The 18,242-nt window shown below is 38.4% G+C and overlaps 1 protein-coding gene across 2 annotated transcripts in view; it reads left to right on the forward strand.

Moving 5' to 3' along the window:
- The window catches only part of VPS13C (vacuolar protein sorting 13 homolog C), a 189,917-nt gene extending 180,045 nt beyond the window's left edge, over positions 1 to 9,872 (forward strand). Inside the window, exons 81-83 of one of the 2 annotated variants that reach the window (XR_002735024.1) lie at positions 5,770 to 5,893; positions 7,306 to 7,389; positions 7,711 to 9,870. Coding sequence is in view for 1 of the 2 variants with exons in the window: in XM_023228560.1 (XP_023084328.1) it covers positions 5,770 to 5,893; positions 7,306 to 7,389; positions 7,711 to 7,812 (310 nt within the window). In the remaining variant the exon portion in view is untranslated. Of the gene's footprint in view, positions 1 to 5,769; positions 5,894 to 7,305; positions 7,390 to 7,710 lie in introns of both variants that reach the window. The other variant, XM_023228560.1, reaches the window with a different exon arrangement.
- The last annotated feature ends 8,370 nt before the right edge of the window (positions 9,873 to 18,242 follow it).

Genomic DNA, 18,242 nt, shown 5'->3' on the forward strand with positions numbered 1-18,242 from the left:
TCTCTTTTCTCTTCTTTTCTTTCTTCTCCTCTCCTCTCCTCTCCTCTCCTCTCCTTGTGTTTTCTTTTTCCTTTTCTTTCTCCCCCCCCCCCCCCCCTTTTTTTTTTTAGACCGAGTCTCACTCTGTCACCCAGGCTGGAGTCCAGTGGTGCGATCTCAGCTCACTGCAACCTCCACCTCCTGGGTTCAAGTGATTCTTGTGCCTCAGCCTCCCCAGTAGCTGGGATTACAGGCACGCACCACTATGCCTGGCTAATTTTCGTATTTTTATTAGAGACAGGGTTTCGTTATGTTGGCCAGGCTAGTCTTGAACTCCTGGCCTCAAGTGATCCGCCCACCTTGGCCTCCCAAAGTGCCAGGATTACAGGCATGAGCCACAGCACCTGGCCTTGGTAGACTCTTTCTAACAAGAATTTATTTGATTGAGGTAGTTATCATTATGGTAATCAGTTAGACCTTTAATGATGACATTAAAATAGTAGCATTTCTTCCAAATTTAGTATTCTTAAAAATAACATTTTCTTTTTTAAAGCTATGGCCAGGCTGGACTCAAACTCCTGGACTCAGGTGATCCTCCAGCCTCAGCCTGCTGAGTAGCCTGGACTATAGACATACATGCACCACCACATCCAAAATAATTTTTATTGCTAAAGTTATGGCTGTTCATTGTAGATAACATAGATCAGGAATCAACAAAGTTTCTTTAAAGGGACAGATAGTAAAATTTAGGTTTTAAGGGCCATACTGTGTTTCTCAACCTTTTATTTTTGCCCTTATAGTAAGAAAACAGCTATGAACAATATGTACAAGAATGCCATAGCTGTTTTCCAGTAAAATTTTATATATTAAAACAGGTCTTGGGCTGGATTTGGCTTGAAGAACACAGTTTGGTCACTCCAGTATTGACAATAAGGAGATGAAAATAGGCTGGGTGTGGTGGCTCAAGCCTGTAATCCCAGCACTTTGAGAGGCTGAGGCGGGCAGATCACTTGAGGTCGGGAGTTTGAGACCAGCCTGGTCAACCTGGTGAAACCTCATCTGTATGGAAAATGCAAAAAGTTAACTGGACTTGGTGGCGCATGCCTGTAATCCCAGCTGTCTGGGAGGCTGACGCAGGAGAATCACTTAAACCTGGGACGCGAAGGTTGTAGTGAACTGAGGTTGCAGCACTGCACTCCAGCCTGGGCACCAGAGCAAGACTCTGTCTCAAAAAAAAAAAAAAAGAAAAAAAAGAAAATGAAAATAACTAACCATACATACATTCTGGTTTGCCTAGGACACAGTAGGTTTGCTTGCACGTTTTGTCCCTGTGAAATTATCAATAGCTATTCCTTTCATTCTTAAAAACATCCTGGTTTGAATAACAGATTATATGATAACCCCTAAAAATATCCTTTACAAGCAATCTCAGCACCCAGAGATAACCACATTAGCTGGCACATTTTATGAAAACTATGTACAAAAAAATGCATTATTACATTTTAGTCTTGTTAGTTTTTCATTTTCAGTGTACTGTGATCATCTTTCCAAAGCATTAAATACTCTTTGACAATGTGATTTTTAATGACTGCATAATTTTGTATTTGTGGATATACTATAATCTATAATTTATTCAAATACTCTTTTGTTATTGGACATTTTTTCCCTAATATCTTATTGTTATATATTTGTAACCAAATATTTTTTCTATTATTTCATTAGAATAAAATTTTAAAAGTGGGATTGCTAATTTAAAAGTTGTGAAGAGTTTTGAGGTCCTTTCTGTATATTGCCAAGTCATTTTTCAGAAAGGTTGTATCGGTTTTTTACATACCACCCAACAATATATGAAGTGTTCTTTCTCCTGTGTTTTGCTGAGACTAGGTTTTATCATTTAAACTTACTTTTTGCTAGCTTGATGGGTCGAAAATAATTTTTTGTTTTAATTAGCATTTCTTTGATTACTGTTGAGCATGAACCTTTTAATATATCATCATCTATTTATATTTGCTAATTTGTGAATTACTTGTTCATATTCTTTGCTCATTTTTCATTGGTTTCTTAGTCTTTTTCTTACTGAATTTAAAGAACATTTTGCAAATTAATGATATTAGCCCTTTTTGTCAAATGTATTATTGACATGTTAATGATTATTAATTGAGTTTCTCAGTATATAGCTTTTTTAAATTTTGAAATTCACCCAAAACTTAGTCCCTTAATGTTTTTTTTTCTAATGAGTTTTTAAAAACAAAACACAAGTTCTCATGTCCTACATTTCTTAGACTATAGCTTCGCTTGTTATTCCTAACTCTGCTGTAGTTTATTTTAGTAATCTTTATTGAGAAATTGATTACTGAGCAGATTAAAAAAAAAAACGATCAACATATGACAAATACAGGGACACAGAGATAAAGTTACATCTCTGTTCCTTCCCTGTTTTAATGGATGGGGGGCTACAAATTATCGGTGACATCACAGTATGATAGGTGCTAAGAAAAGCGATAGACAGAGTCTCTGAGGACATACGGAAAACTGTTGGTACAGTAAGATGGGGACCACAGTATCATGGGAAAAGTGTCAGGGAGGCTTGTATAGATGAGGGAGTGATTGAGCTGAGTCTTGAGTATGTAGCTCTTGCATAGGTAAACTAGAGGCAAGTGGAGGCATACAACAGTATGGCACTTTGACCAGTAAGATCAGTGTGGAATGGCTGGATGGTAGGATGTTAGTGTTGGGAGATGAGTCATAGGTAGCAGCTCATAAGATTTTAAGGGTTTAGGTTGTATCATTAATGTGATGGAGAATCACTGGTTTTTGCTTAAGGTCTAGTCTGCTATTTTATTTTTTTGAAACAGGTTCTCATTTTCATTGCCCAGTCTGGAGTGCAGTGGCTCGATCGTGGTTCACTGCATTCTTGACTTCTCTGGGCTCTGGTGATTCTCCCACCTCAGCCTCTCACATACTTGGTACCACAGGCATGCACCAGCTAATTATTTTGTATTTTTAGTAGAGATGGAGTCTCACTATGTTGCCCAGGCTGGTCTTGAACTCTAGGCTCAAGCAGTCCTCCTGCCTTGGTCTCTCAAAGTGCTGGGATTACAGGCATGAGCCATCACACCTGGCTATCTGTTGTTTTTTTGTTTGATATCACTTGTAGCTTCTCACACAGAATAGTACACACATGAGTAATCTCTCTTTTTTGCTATCCCACAGAAGGTTTGTAAGCAAGTAATATGATGAGGCTTGTAGTTTTAAAGGATCCTTGGTGATCTGGATGTTATACTGGAAGAGAATCAGTCCGGAGGCAAGGAGACCAGTTAGAGACTGTATAAGTTTTCTGTTGCTGCACAACGAATTACCACAGAATCCACTTCAAAGCTCATTTGCTATTGTTGGCAGAATTCTAAGATCCCTGTTTCTTGACCTCTGTCAGCCAGCAGGCTGCTCTTAGCTCCTAGAAGCTACCCTTATTCCAACCCAGCAAGGATGCTTTGAATCTCTGACTTCTTGGTCTCTTACCCAGATTTAGAGTCCATGAACTTAGGTCAGGCCCACCTACATAAACAATTTTGGCTTAAAGTCACCTGTGCCTTATAACAAAACCTAATCTTGGAAATGAAATCCATTATATTCAAAATCCAGGGGACTGTACAGAGATATATACCAGGGTTGGGGAATCTTGGGGACTGTCTTAGAATTCTGTCCACCATAAAGACCGTGGCAGCTATCATAGTAGGAAGTGGGAAGGGCCTAAAGAATGAGGATTTGACTTACGAGACAAGGCTTGGTGACTGAGTGGATGTAGAGGAGAAGGGAATACATGATAGGGAGGGAGGGAGGATGGATAGATAGATAGATAGATAGATAGATAAATAGATAGTTGGAGTCTGGATAAAAATCTGGAGTTGAGATCTTTCTGAGAGACCATTCTGAGAGAGTGTGTAAGTGGAAGACCAAGATTTGAACCCAGGCAAACATGGTGCAAGAGGAAGAAAATGAAGGAGACATTCTAGGTGGTAGGAGAACAGTGGTATTATTGGGATGGTAAAGAGAAGAGTTTAAAGATATTTGGAATAGTGAATTGTGTTTGGCACGAGGATTTGTAACAGCCATCCTTAGCTCTATCAGCGGATTATCAACTGGGGCCAGGAGTGTGGGTGGTGGAGACTGTTTGGAAATGTATGGTGGTGTTGGAGATTGCCACAGTGATTGCAGGACACTACTGCCACTTACTAGGCTGGGGCTAGGGATGTTCAACTTTGTCCAGTGCACAAGACTATGCCATACAAGTCCACAATTTCATAGCACCTCTGCTGAGAAATAGAATGCCAGGGATCTATTTTAGTTCTCCACCCTCCATTGGTCACCATGTTCATTCATGTTTACCTTCTAAACATCTCGTATCTAGTCCTTTCTTCTCCCTTCTCAGAGCCACTGCTACACTTGAGGCTTTCATTGTCTCCTGATTGAACTATTGCCGTTAACTTCTTACCTTGATTGTCTATTGCCACTCTGTTTGCCACCTCCCTTCTGTTTACCACGAGAACCATGAATCTAAAATAATAAACATTATCATGTCATTTCCTCTTCATTAAAAGTGAAACAACATTATCATGTCATTTCCCGTTTCATTAAAAGTGAAAAATGTTTTAAAAGGAAAAAAAATAGCCCTTCAAGGTCTGGTGCTAAGCTCATTTTCTCTCCACTTCACCTTGGTATCTATCTGGTATTGCAGCTGCAGACCTCCACATTCCTCAAATAAGTCTTTCGTTTTTTATACTCCTTTATGTGTCAGTGTGTTTCCTCCTTTTGTCTGGACTGTCATTTCCCTTACCCACGTAGAGAACTCCTTCCTTTCAAGAGTCAACTCCTATGTCACCTACTTTACCAATACGATCTGTTCCTCTCTCTCTCTTGCTCCAAAAGACTAATCTGCACACTGTTACCGCCCTTGTCTAATTGTGCTGTAGCATTTATTTACATGTTTGTTTCTCCTCTAGCCAGTAAGCACCTCTCAACAGAATTATCTTCCTTGTTTCTCTGGCACCCTAAATATGTGTTGAATTAATAGTCCTTCTCTTCTTTTGTAATTTTGCTTTCTGTAATAGAAGCTTAATTTTAGGTATAGTTGTATGAGTAATCAAAATGAATCACACACTGAGAAATCAATGTGGATGCCCTTTAAGGGTTCTGTTATTTTTTTTAATTGCCATTGAATAAAATAAGATACTCTGTGATAAAGTATATTAGCATTAAAGTGTTCAAATCTGATCTTTATTAGTAGGCCTCAAGTGAATCTTTGCTGACATTTAAGGTTTATGACATTTCCTTCACGTTCATTCTTGACTGGAAGGCATAAATGGCAGACAGTAAAGAGCAATTAATAATTTTCCAAGTAAAACATTTTCAGGAGCTTCTGCCTTTATTGCTCCCCAGATGAGAACACAGCCTGTTTCTTATGTGTTCCAAAGATGATTTCCCTATCAGCTTTTTTGGTCAGTTAACCAAAAAAGAAAAAAAAAAAGAAAAAGAAAAAAAAAGTTTTACTTTTCTGAATTCTGCAAGATTGACAGAAGGGGAATTTTTGAAAGTCTACTTTGTTACTTGGTAGGTGTCGTGTTTGCTCTTTATTTGACAGTTATCTAGACTTAAAAACAATGAAGCAGGTTTTTTTTTTTTAGTGCCAGTTTGTATTGTTTTCTAAGCAAGTGCTACCTCTGCCATCCAGCAGGGTGAAATATTGGCGAGAATAAACTGTCTTCATCATTATTGTTTTCTTTTTCAAAATAGGCGAGTGTTGTGTATAAAGGAAGTTGAAATCCTGGGCCTTATGTCTGTAGACTGGCAATGTCCATTTGAAGATTTTGTATTTCCTCCTAGTGTCAGTGAAAATGTGCTAAAAATTTCAGTTAAGGTAAGAAAACATGTCACACCTTTAGAGCTAAGAATTCATTGCTTTCAGACTGTTTTGCAGTTAACTACACAAAATGTTTGAAGGATTAGTGTCGTTATTACTACTATATGCTGAGACGTAAAGAAAGATGTAATCAATTTCTTTGTATAACTGTACTTTATTTTCTGGCAGTCTTGATTGCATAGAGTGAAATATCAGTCTGCCCACCCAAATAATTAAGATTCTGATATGCTGATATTTTCTTTTTCATAGAATTAAGCATTAGTAAATAGGAGAGTTTTTTTTTAACTTCATATGGACACCCATATTGCTATAATCTTAGATATTTCTGGAAAGATTCCCTCTTTTTAGGATTTTAGAAGATTATTAAGTGATTTGATAAAAATAAATGTATCCAAAATTCCCATGTTTTGTAATATTTGGCATTTATGGAATGCTAATACAGTTTAAGTGTGTAATAATACTTTTATGTCTTTTCTCCCATCATTTTGTAAGGAAGCACTTTTATTTTAATTACATAGTAATTTGTAAAAGTGATACTCCATCTTTTGTGTAGTTCTTAGACTCAAGTACTTAACTTTCTTTGAAATATATTTGTTACATTATATATATTATAAATTTATTTTCATGCCTTTACAAAACTATAAATTGTTATTCTAAATATGGTAATTTCTTTAGTGTATTTGTTTTCCCTAAACAATAATGTTATTTCTATTAGTGAAACTATCTGCAAAACGTTTACTGTGAAATTTAGTAGCCAGAAGAACATTTACTGTGAAATGTAATAGCTATAGATGTGAGTACTGGTACCCTTTAATTTATGTTTACTTATCTTTTCATGGAAATTTATAAATAAAAGGAAATACCATGTTACCCTGCCATTTTATATTTCAGCATTACTGCATTGTAGAGTGCCAAAATTTAAGGAATGTCTTGGTGTATGAAATACAGTTTTCAGACTAGGAAAGACTATGTCACTGTGCATATATTTTACAGTTTCCTCAGTTATCACTTTTTCTTTCACATCAATGGTGAGAATTGACTCAATGTATTTTACATTATACAGAAATTTTATGTATCAGCCAAAGAAATGAGGGAAGGGTTTTTTTGATTTCTCAGATGTGATGAGTTACCAAGTAGTGTTTCTGTAGGCTATTTATCATAGCCTGCAGAAAGCCATTATTTTATACAGATAGATGTATGCTCATCCAATTTTATACATTCTAACAACTCACATATGGAAATACTGTCCTTGTTCCAAGATGATGTATTTCATATCTTACTTGAATATGTGTATTTGGTTAGTCTACTTGTTTTAAAATAGAGTTGATGTTTAAGTATACAATTAAAAGTTAGGATTTTTTTTCTTCTTCAGAATAATTTCTTTTCTATCATTGTTTCTTTTGAAACAGGAACAGGGTCTGTTCCACAAGAAAGACAGTGCCAATCAAGGCTGTGTTCGAAAAGTTTACCTGAAGGACACCACCACAGCAGAGGTAAACAATTTAAAGAGCACGCCTCCATTTTTTTTTTTTAGCTGAAATACCTTTTTAAAAGCCTCTTATAATGAATGCCATTATTTCTCCCAAAGCTCTCCCAATTATAACCGTGGATGGATATATAAACTTAAAATAATATACTGTGGACTCAGTCGGGTACAAGGGTTTTATTTTTATTTGACATATCTGGACTCTATCCTTGGTCCTTAGCTATTGGTCCTGTTTGGAGAGCTTCAGCCCTTGCTTTCATACCTTTCCCTTCAATTAAATGAGCCTATACCTGTCTTTACAAATCATAATAAGTATTTTACTTTACAGAGAGCATGTAATGCCATTGAGGATGCACAATCAACGAGACAGCAGCAAAAATTGATGAAGCAGTCATCAGTGAGACTTCTCAGATCCCAAGTGCCATCTTAATCACAGATCCCAGGCGCTACAACAGGGGGAAAAAACAATCACTGGTCTTATCTATAAATCACTCTGCTTTATCTTGCTAAAGACAATTTTTCAAGCAATCCTTTAGTTTTATTTTTCTAGAATAACTAGTATTGGGTTTTCTATTTTTTTCACCTTTTGGTTTTTACTCTAATTTTGTAACCATGTATATGTTAGCAGTCCAATTCTATGCTGCCACCCAAATGGGTCAGACCCTTGAAGAAACATCACTTCAAACTCAGAATGAAATTTTCCTTAATATTAAAATTGTGAAGCAAAGGTCAGTAGGCTTATATTTAATTAAAGCCTTACTGAAGAATAAGAAAGGAGCTTAGGATGACTAGTGTTCTTTGAAAGGTTTTTTTATTTTGTTTTTTTTGTTTGTTTGTTTTTTTTTGAGACCGAGTCTTGCTCTGTCACTCAGGCTGGAGTGCAGTGGTGCGATCTTGGCTCACTGCAGTCTCTGCCTCCTGTGTTCAGGCAGTTCTCCTGCCTCAGCCTCCTGAGTAGCTAGGATCACAGGTGCATGCCACCACACCCAGGGAATTTTTTTTGTATTTTTAGTAGAGATGGGTTTCATCATGTTGGTCAGTCTGGTGTCGAACTCCTGACCTTGTGATCCGCCTGCCTCGGCCTCCCAAAGTGATGGGATTACAGACATGAGCCACCACAGCTGGCGAAAAGGCTTTAAGCCATGGACAAATGTTGGACCCTGACATTTTGTTTAAGGGTGATTTGTTCAATAATTGAACTGAGTTAACATTTTTTTGTAAGCCAGGTAATTGAATGAAGGAAAGCCACTAAAGGGAGAAATGACATGTTTTCTACTTTCTTTTCATGAAAACACTGTTTTTCCCTCGAATAAAGCATATTTTACTTTGGTGCTTACTTTTCCTCCTTGCACTCTAATAAAAAAATGTGGGCAATCAAACCTTAAAATATCTACACTCTGCCCTCCATAATGTAGCATTTATAAAAATTTGGAAGCTATTTACATGCTCTTTCAAGATGAGCTTATATGACACAATTATTTGCTGATACATGAAAATATTGCACCTTAAGTTTCTCAAGACTCTGAAATATGTAAAATTCAATATTTTTGTATTCCCAGAAATTGTTTCTTACAGGTTGAAACACTTAAGGGCATCACAAATTAACATTTACTCCTAATGCACACCTAGAATGTACTTTAAATACTTATTAAGAAGAATGAAAATTCTTTGGTTGTTTTATATATAAATAAGGCCTATATAATGACACTGCATTCCTTGAGGGAGCAGGCCCTGTGAGAATCAATTCAGTACAGTATTTTTTTTGTCCTTTCTCCATCCTTGATCAGAGATAAACTATTAAAACTTTAAAAAACACTCAAAAATATTTAAGGTTTTTGGTTGAACCTTTAGACTTGCTAATAATGTTTAGCATAACAACATTTGTTTCAAATCACTGAATTCATGAAGATGTGGACGCACTTGGTTTGCTCTATTTTTGTTTATGTATGGTAGTGGTTCTGTCATCATCATTCATGTTTTTTAAGGCCTGGTCATAAAACTTTAAATTTTACTGGTGTTACTTAATGTATATTCTAAAAAGAGAATGTAGTAACTCATGCCCTAAATGTTTGATCTCTGTTTGTCATTACTTTTTCAAAATTATTTTTTTTCTGTAAAGTATAATATATAAAACTTCTTGCTTAAATTGAATTTCTATATTAGTGGTTAATTGCAGTTTATTAAAGGGATCATTATCAGCAATTTTATAGCAGGTGTTCTAGTATTTTGTGTTTTTAAAACAGAATTAGGAATTTGAGATATCTGATTGTATTTTTCATATGAGTCACAGGTGTTGACAATGTCCTATGTATTTAAGAAATTATATCATACTGATACTATTTGTAACATTTTTATTTGATTTAATCTCCAGGGACAGAAATAATTCATTGGTAAAGTATAATAATGTGTTTTTTTTTAAATGTTTTGAGAGTCAATTACTTGCATATGAGAGAAATAAAACATTTGGCACATTGTTTACAGGTGTGAAAACTTTGTGAGTTTGTGTTATTCAAGTAACATTTGCTTTATTTTTTTGTCTTTCCCTTTTCCTTTTCCAATCCAATAATAGTGAGAAGTTATATTAATAGTTATGGAGGACTTTACCAGATACTAGTCAGATAAGCTTTTTCTCAGGGGTACTGAGCCCCTTTATCACACTGGAGATCTGTGGCACAGACCTCCAATACCGGGGGATTACAGAGAATGCGGTTGACTTAGGGGCCCAGCTGCACTTTGGAATCCATTGCGGTATTTGCATTGAGTCCATGCCTTCCGTAGTTTCTCTCAGCAACTGGCTGAGTATGGCAATTATATTAAGACATACTTAGTCTAGAAATTCTAGGAGACACAGAACTCCTCTGACAGCCGACTCTGGCTTGGAGACTTCAGTGGCCTTGCAGACCTTTTGAGACTGCATAGCAGTCTGGGATGGTCTACCATACTGCTCTCTTTCTCTTCTCCTCCCTCTTGCACATGGGGTCAGACTACAAGTTTGGAAGGCTCACCCAGTGCTGGATTATCCAGTAGGAAGAATAAGTTCATGCTGAGGGCTGTAGCAAAGCAGGGGCATTAAAAAAGAGAAAAAACAAAAACAAACAAAAAAATGTACCCAAGCTTTGTAAGAAAAATTCCATACAGGGTGGACTTCCTTCCATGTGTTTTCTGATTTAGTATTGTTTTTATTTTGAATGATGCAGGAAGGAGGACACTACCATCTTTTTGGTGCTTTGGGTTTCTAAGTATGTTGATCTGGTGCTGCCTGGATATCTATTTTTAACAAAGTTCCTTGTGTGTTTCTAATGTATAGCCAGGACTAAAAATTAATGCTCTGGACTTAAAATGATCAAATTATTAAAGGGCTCTACAGATCTCAATGCCAGTTAATATTAAGTTGCAATTATTGCCAGAGCCAGAAGAATCATCTTTTTATTGGGGGAGAAAAACCAAAGATTCTTAGAGGATAGAAGATTGCTCATAATGGAGTCATTTGTCTTCTGGGGACAAGCCCTTGTGGTTGAGAATCACTGCCAGAATGACCATGAGTACTGATGAAAGTGGGTTCTGTGCCATGTGTGTCAGCTCTAAGAGGAAGCCTGATGTAAATGACGAGTTAATGGGTGAAGCACACCAACATGGCACATGTATACATATGTAACAAACCTGCGCGTTATGCACATGTACCCTAGAACTTAAAGTATAATAATAATAATAATAAAAAGACAGAATATGGAGATGTAATCTCTCAGAAGGTTTTTTTTTTTTTTTTTTTTAAATCAGACTCACTGGAGGAGAGGGAGTACGTTTCTCTTGGTAATTGTGCCACTAGTGGGAAAATTGAGGCTTACTCGTGAATTCATGCTTGAAAGTATCTTCAGTTATAAGTACGTATCATTCAAACAGTCAACTGTGGGTCTCTTTGAGGTGAAAAAGTCTTCAGAAAGACTTCTGTTTTGTTTTTACAAATCACAGACACATAGTTCCTTATTCAAAATTCAAAAATTCAAAAAGCTCTAAAAACCAAAAGATTTTGCAAAAGTTTGAAACAGACATTTGGCAGCAAAATCTGAACTGAATGGACATGAGGCTATTCATGGTCTTTTATTCTATTTGGTGTAAATAATTTGGCTGGAGCAAAAGTACTTTATTTGGTTATGGGGCACTGCTGCAGATTTCTCTGGAGGCATACAAGCTGTATGTGCTATATGAACCATATTGTCTTTCTTTTTTCTTTTCTTTTTTTTTTCTTAGAGACGACGTCTCACTCTGTCGCCCAGGCTGGAGTGGCGCAATCTCGGCTCGCTGCAACCTCTGCCTCCCAGGTTCAAGCGGTTCTTCTGCCTCAGCCTCCTGTGTAGCTGGAACTATAGGCACACACCACCACGCCTGGCTCATTTTTGTATTTTTAGTAGAGGCAGGGTTTCACCACGTTGGCCAGGCTAGTTTCGAATTCCTGACCTCGTGATCTGCCCACCTCGGCCTCCCAAAGTGCTGGAATGACAGGCGTGAGCGACCACACCCAGCCCATATTGCCTTCTTAAATGTGAAGTCCTGTATTCTGAAACACATCTAGCCCAAGGGTTTTAGGTAAGATATTGTGGAGCTATATACCTTCAAAATTCTCAGTTTATTAAATTTGCTTCTCAAATTTTAGAAAAAAATCATAGACTATAGGAGAAACTCTGAGAAACAACAGAATTGTCTTCCCTCTCAGACCATACCAATGTTTCATTTTACAGTTAGTGCTGGCAAATTGTTTTGATAAAGGTTTCAGAGTAATTGGTGTCAACATATATGTGGCCACATGATTGTGTATCACAAGGATGACACTTGAGAACAAGTATGAAACATAAGCACATCAAAATGATTTTTATCCCTTTTGTACATTATATATCTGCTGGATGAAAAGATTTTATTTTATTTTTTTTATTTATTTTTTTTTTTTATTATACTTTAAGTTCTAGGGTACATGTGCATAACGTGCAGGTTACATATGTATACATGTGCCATGTTGGTGTGCTGCACCCATCAACTCGTCAGCACCCATCAATTCATCATTTATATCAGGTATAACTCCCCAATGCAATCCCTCCCCCCTCCCCCCTCCCCATGATAGGCCCCAGTGTGTGATGTTCCCCTTCCCGAGTCCAAGTGAGCTCATTGTTCAGTTCCCACCTATGAGTGAGAACATGCGGTGTTTGGTTTTCTCTTCTTGTGATAATTTGCTAAGAATGATGGTTTCCAGCTGCATCCATGTCTCTACAAAGGACGCAAACTCATCCTTTTTTATGGCTGCATAGTATTCCATGGTGTATATGTGCCACATTTTCTTAATCCAGTCTGTCACTGATGGACATTTGGGTTGATTCCAAGTCTTTGCTATTGTGAATAGTGCCGCAATAAACATACGTGTGCATGTGTCTTTGTAGTAGCATAATTTATAATCCTTTGGGTATATACCCAGTAGTGGGATGGCTGGGTCATATGGTACATCTAGTTCTAGGTCCTTGAGGAATCGCCATACTGTTTTCCATAATGGTTGAACTAGTTTACAATCCCACCAACAGTGTAAAAGTGTTCCTATTTCTCCACATCCCCTCCAACACCTGTTGTTTCCTGATTTTTTAATGATTGCCATTCTAACTGGTGTGAGATGGTATCTCATTGTGGTTTTGATTTGCATTTCTCTGATGGCCAGTGATGATGAGCATTTTTTCATGTGTCTGTTGGCTGTATGAATGTCTTCTTTTGAGAAATGTCTGTTCATATCCTTTCCCCACTTTTGGATGGGGTTGTTTGTTTTTTTCTTGTATATTTGTTTGAGTTCTTTGTAGATTCTGGAAATGAGCCCTTTGTCAGATGAGTAGATTGCAAAAATTTTCTCCCATTCTGTAGGTTGCCTGTTCACTCTGATGGTAGTTTCTTTTGCTGTGCAGAAGCTCTTTAGTTTAATGAGATCCCATTTGTCAATTTTGGCTTTTGCTGCCGTTGCTTTTGGTGTTTTAGACATGAAGCCCTTGCCCGTGCCTATGTCCTGAATGGTACTACCTAGATTTTCTTCTAGGGTTTTTATGGTATTAGGTCTAACATTTAAGTCTCTAATCCATCTTGAATTAATCTTCGTATAAGGAGTAAGGAAAGGATCCAGTTTCAGCTTTCTACTTATGGCTAGCCAATTTTCCCAGCACCATTTATTAAATAGGGAATCCTTTCCCCATTTCTTGTTTTTCTCAGGTTTGTCAAATATCAGATGGTTGTAGATGTGTGGCATTATTTCTGAAGGCTCCGTTCTGTTCCATTGGTCTATATCTCTGTTTTGGTACCAGTACCATGCTGTTTTGGTTACTGTAGCCTTGTAGTATAGTTTGAAGTCAGGTAGCGTGACGCCTCCGGCTTTGTCCTTTTGACTTAGGATTGTCTTGGCAATACGGGCTCTTTTTTGGTTCCATATGAACTTTAAAGCAGTTTTTTCCAATTCGGTGAAGAAACTCATTGGTAGCTTGATGGGGATGGCATTGAATCTATAAATTACCTTGGGCAGTATGGCCATTTTCACAATATTGATTCTGCCTATCCATGAGCATGGTATGTTCTTCCATTTGTTTGTGTCCTCTTTGATTTCACTGAGCAGTGGTTTGTAGTTCTCCTTGAAGAGGTCCTTTACATCCCTTGTAAGTTGGATTCCTAGGTATTTTATTCTCTTTGAAGCAATTGTGAATGGAAGTTCATTCCTGATTTGGCTCTCTGCTTGTCTGTTACTGGTGTATAAGAATGCTTGTGATTTTTGCACATTAATTTTGTATCCTGAGACTTTGCTGAAGTTGCTTATCAGCTTAAGAAGATTTTGGGCTGAGACGATGGGGTTTTCTAAATACACAATCATGTCATCTGCAAACAGGGACAATTTGACTTCCTCTTTTCCTAACTGAATACCCTTGATTTCTTTCTCTTGCCTGATTGCCCTAGCCAGAACTTCCAACACTATGTTGAATAGGAGTGGTGAGAGAGGGCATCCCTGTCTTGTGCCAGTTTTCAAAGGGAATTTTTCCAGTTTTTGCCCATTCAGTATGATATTAGCTGTGGGTTTGTCATAAATAGCTCTTATTATTTTGAGGTACGTTCCATCAATACCGAATTTGTTGAGCGTTTTTAGCATGAAGGGCTGTTGAATTTTGTCAAAAGCCTTTTCTGCATCTATTGAGATAATCATGTGGTTCTTGTCTTTGGTTCTGTTGATATGCTGGATTATGTTGATTGATTTGCGAATGTTGAACCAGCCTTGCATCCCAGGGATGAAGCCCACTTGATCATGGTGGATAAGCTTTTTGATGTGCTGCTGAATCCGGTTTGCCAGGATTTTATTGAGGATTTTTGCATCGATGTTCATCAGGGAGATTGGTCTAAAATTCTCTTTTTTTGTTGTGTCTCTGCCAGGCTTTGGTATCAGGATGATGCTGGCCTCATAAAATGAGTTAGGGAGGATTCCCTCTTTTTCTATTGATTGGAATAGTTTCAGAAGGAATGGTACCAGCTCCTCCTTGTACCTCTGGTAGAATTCTGCTGTGAATCCATCTGGTCCTGGGCTTTTTTTGGTGGGCAGGCTATTAATTGTTGCCTCAATTTCAGAGGCTGCTATTGGTCTATTCAGGGATTCAACTTCTTCCTGGTTTAGTCTTGGAAGAGTGTACGCGTCCAGGAAATTATCCATTTCTTCTAGATTTTCTAGTTGATTTGCGTAGAGGTGTTTATAGTATTCTCTGATGGTAGTTTGTATTTCTGTGGGGTCGGTGGTGATATCCCCTTTATCATTTTTTATTGCGTCTATTTGATTCCTCTCTCTTTTCTTCTTTATTAATCTTGCTAGCGGTCTGTCAATTTTGTTGATCTTTTCAAAAAACCAACTCCTGGATTCATTGATTTTTTGGAGGGTTTTTTGTGTCTCTATCTCCTTCAGTTCTGCTCTGATCTTAGTTATTTCTTGCCTTCTGCTAGCTTTTGAATGTGTTTGCTCTTGCCTCTCTAGTTCTTTTAATTGTGATGTTAGAGTGTCAATTTTAGATCTTTCCTGCTTTCTCTTGTGGGCACTTAGTGCTATAAATTTCCCTCTACATACTGCTTTGAATGTGTCCCAGAGATTCTGGTATGTTGTATCTTTGTTCTCATTGGATTCAAAGAACATCTTTATTTCTGCTTTCATTTCGTTATGTACCCAGTAGTCATTCAGGAGCAGGTTGTTCAGTTTCCATGTAGTTGAGCGGTTTTGATTGAATTTCTTAGTCCTGAGTTCTAGTTTGATTGCACTGTGGTCAGAGAGACAGTTTGTTATAATTTCTGTTCTTTTACATTTGCTGAGGAGTGCTTTACTTCCAATTATGTGGTCAATTTTGGAATAAGTGTGATGTGGTGCTGAGAAGAATGTATATTCTGTTGACTTGGGGTGGAGAGTTCTATAGATGTCTATTAGGTCCGCTTGGTGCAGAGATGAGTTCAATTCCTGGATATCCTTGTTAACTTTCTGTCTCGTTGATCTGTCTAATGTTGACAGTGGAGTGTTGAAGTCTCCCATTATTATTGTATGGGAGTCTAAGTCTCTTTGTAAGTCTCTAAGGACTTGCTTTATGAATCTGGGTGCTCCTGTATTGGGTGCATATATATTTAGGATAGTTAGCTCTTCCTGTTGAATTGATCCCTTTACCATTATGTAATGGCCTTCTTTGTCTCTTTTGATCTTTGATGGTTTAAAGTCTGTTTTATCAGAGACTAGGATTGCAACCCCTGCTTTTTTTTGTTCTCCATTTGATTGGTAGATCTTCCTCCATCCTTTTATTTTGAGCCTATGTATGTCTCTGCATGTGAGATGGGTCTCCTGAAGACAGCAGACTGATGGGTCTTGACTCTTTATCCAGTTTGCCAGTCTGTGTCTTTTAATTGGAGCATTTAGTCCATTTACATTTAAGGTTAATATTGTTATGTGTGATCTTGATCCTGCCATTATATATTAACTGGTTATTTTGCTCATTAGTTGATGCAGTTTCTTCCTAGGCTCGATGGTCTTTACATTTTGGCATGTTTTTGCAGTGGCTGGTACTGGTTGTTCCTTTCCATGTTTAGGGCTTCCTTCAGGGTCTCTTGTAAGGCAGGCCTGGTGGTGACAAAATCTCTAAGCATTTGCTTATCTGTAAAGAATTTTATTTCTCCTTCACTTATGAAACTTAGTTTGGCTGGATATGAAATTCTGGGTTTAAAATTCTTTTCTTTAAGAACGTTGAATATTGGCCCCCACTCTCTTCTGGCTTGTAGAGTTTCTGCCGAGAGATCTGCTGTCAGTCTGATGGGCTTCCCTTTGTGGGTAACCCGACCTTTCTCTCTGGCTGCCCTTAAGATTTTTTCCTTCATTTCAACTTTGGTGAATCTGGCAATTATGTGTCTTGGAGTTGCTCTTCTGGAGGAGTATCTTTGTGGCGTTCTCTGTATTTCCTGAATTTGAATGTTGGCCTGCCCTGCTAGGTTGGGGAAGTTCTCCTGGATGATATCCTGTAGAGTGTTTTCCAATTTGGTTCCATTTTCCCCCTCACTTTCAGGCACCCCAATCAGACGTAGATTTGGTCTTTTGACATAATCCCATACTTCTTGCAGGCTTTGTTCATTTCTTTTTCTTCTTTTTTCTTTTGGTTTCTCTTCTCGCTTCATTTCATTCATTTGATCCTCAATCGCTGATACTCTTTCTTCCAGTTGATCGAGTCGGTTACTGAAGCTTGTGCATTTGTCACGTATTTCTCGTGACATGGTTTTCATCTCTGTCATTTCGTTTATGACCTTCTCTGCATTAATTAGTCTAGCTGTCAATTCTTCCACTTTTTTTTCAAGATTTTTAGTTTCTTTGCGCTGGGTACGTAATTCCTCCTTTAGCTCTGAGAGGTTTGATGGACTGAAGCCTTCTTCTCTCATCTCATCAAAATCATTCTCTGACCAGCTTTGATCCGTTGCTGGCGATGGGCTGTGCTCCTTTGCAGGAGGAGATGCACTCTTATTTTTTGAATTTCCAGCTTTTCTGCCCTGCTTTTTCCCCATCTTTGTGGTTTTATCTGTCACTGGTCTTTGATGATGGTGACGTACTGATGGGGTTTTGATTTAGGTGTCCTTCCTGTTTGATAGGTTTCCTTCTGACTGTCAGGACCCTCAGCTATAGGTCTGTTGGAGATTGCTTGAGGTCCACTCCAGACCCTGTTTGCCTGGGTATCAGCAGCAGAGGTTGCAGAAGATAGAATATTGCTGAACAGCGAGTGCACCTGTCTGATTCTTGCTTTGGAAGCTTCCTCTCAGGGGTGTACTCCACCCTGTGAGGTGTGGGGTGTCAGACTGCCCCTAGTGGGGGATGTCTCCCAGTTAGGCTACTCAGGGGTCAGTGACCCACTTGAGCAGGCAGACTGCCCCTTCTCAGATCTCAACCTCCGTGTTGGGAGATCCACTGCTCTCTTCAAAGCTGTCAGACAGAGTCGTTCGCGTTTCACAGGCTTCTACTCCTTTAGCTGAGCCCTGTCCCCAGAGGCGCAGTCTACAGAGACAGGCAGGTTTCCTTGAGCTGCTGTGAGCTCCACCCAGTTCCAGCTTCCCAGCGGCTTTAGTTACCTACTTAAGCCTCAGCGATGGCGGGCGCCCCTCCCCCAGCCTCGTTGCTGCCTTGTGGTTAGATTGCTGCAGACTGCTGTGTTAGCAAGGAGAGAGGCTCCGTGGGCGTGGGACCCTCCTGGCCAGGTGTGGGATACAATCTCCGGTGTGCCGGTGTTACAGCGCAGTATTGGGGTGGGAGTTACCCGATTTTCCAGGTGTTGTGTGTCTCAGTTCCCCTGGCTAGGAAAAGAG

The sequence above is a fragment of the Piliocolobus tephrosceles genome, chromosome 6, assembly GCF_002776525.5.
Source record: "Piliocolobus tephrosceles isolate RC106 chromosome 6, ASM277652v3, whole genome shotgun sequence".
NCBI lineage: Eukaryota > Metazoa > Chordata > Mammalia > Primates > Cercopithecidae > Piliocolobus > Piliocolobus tephrosceles.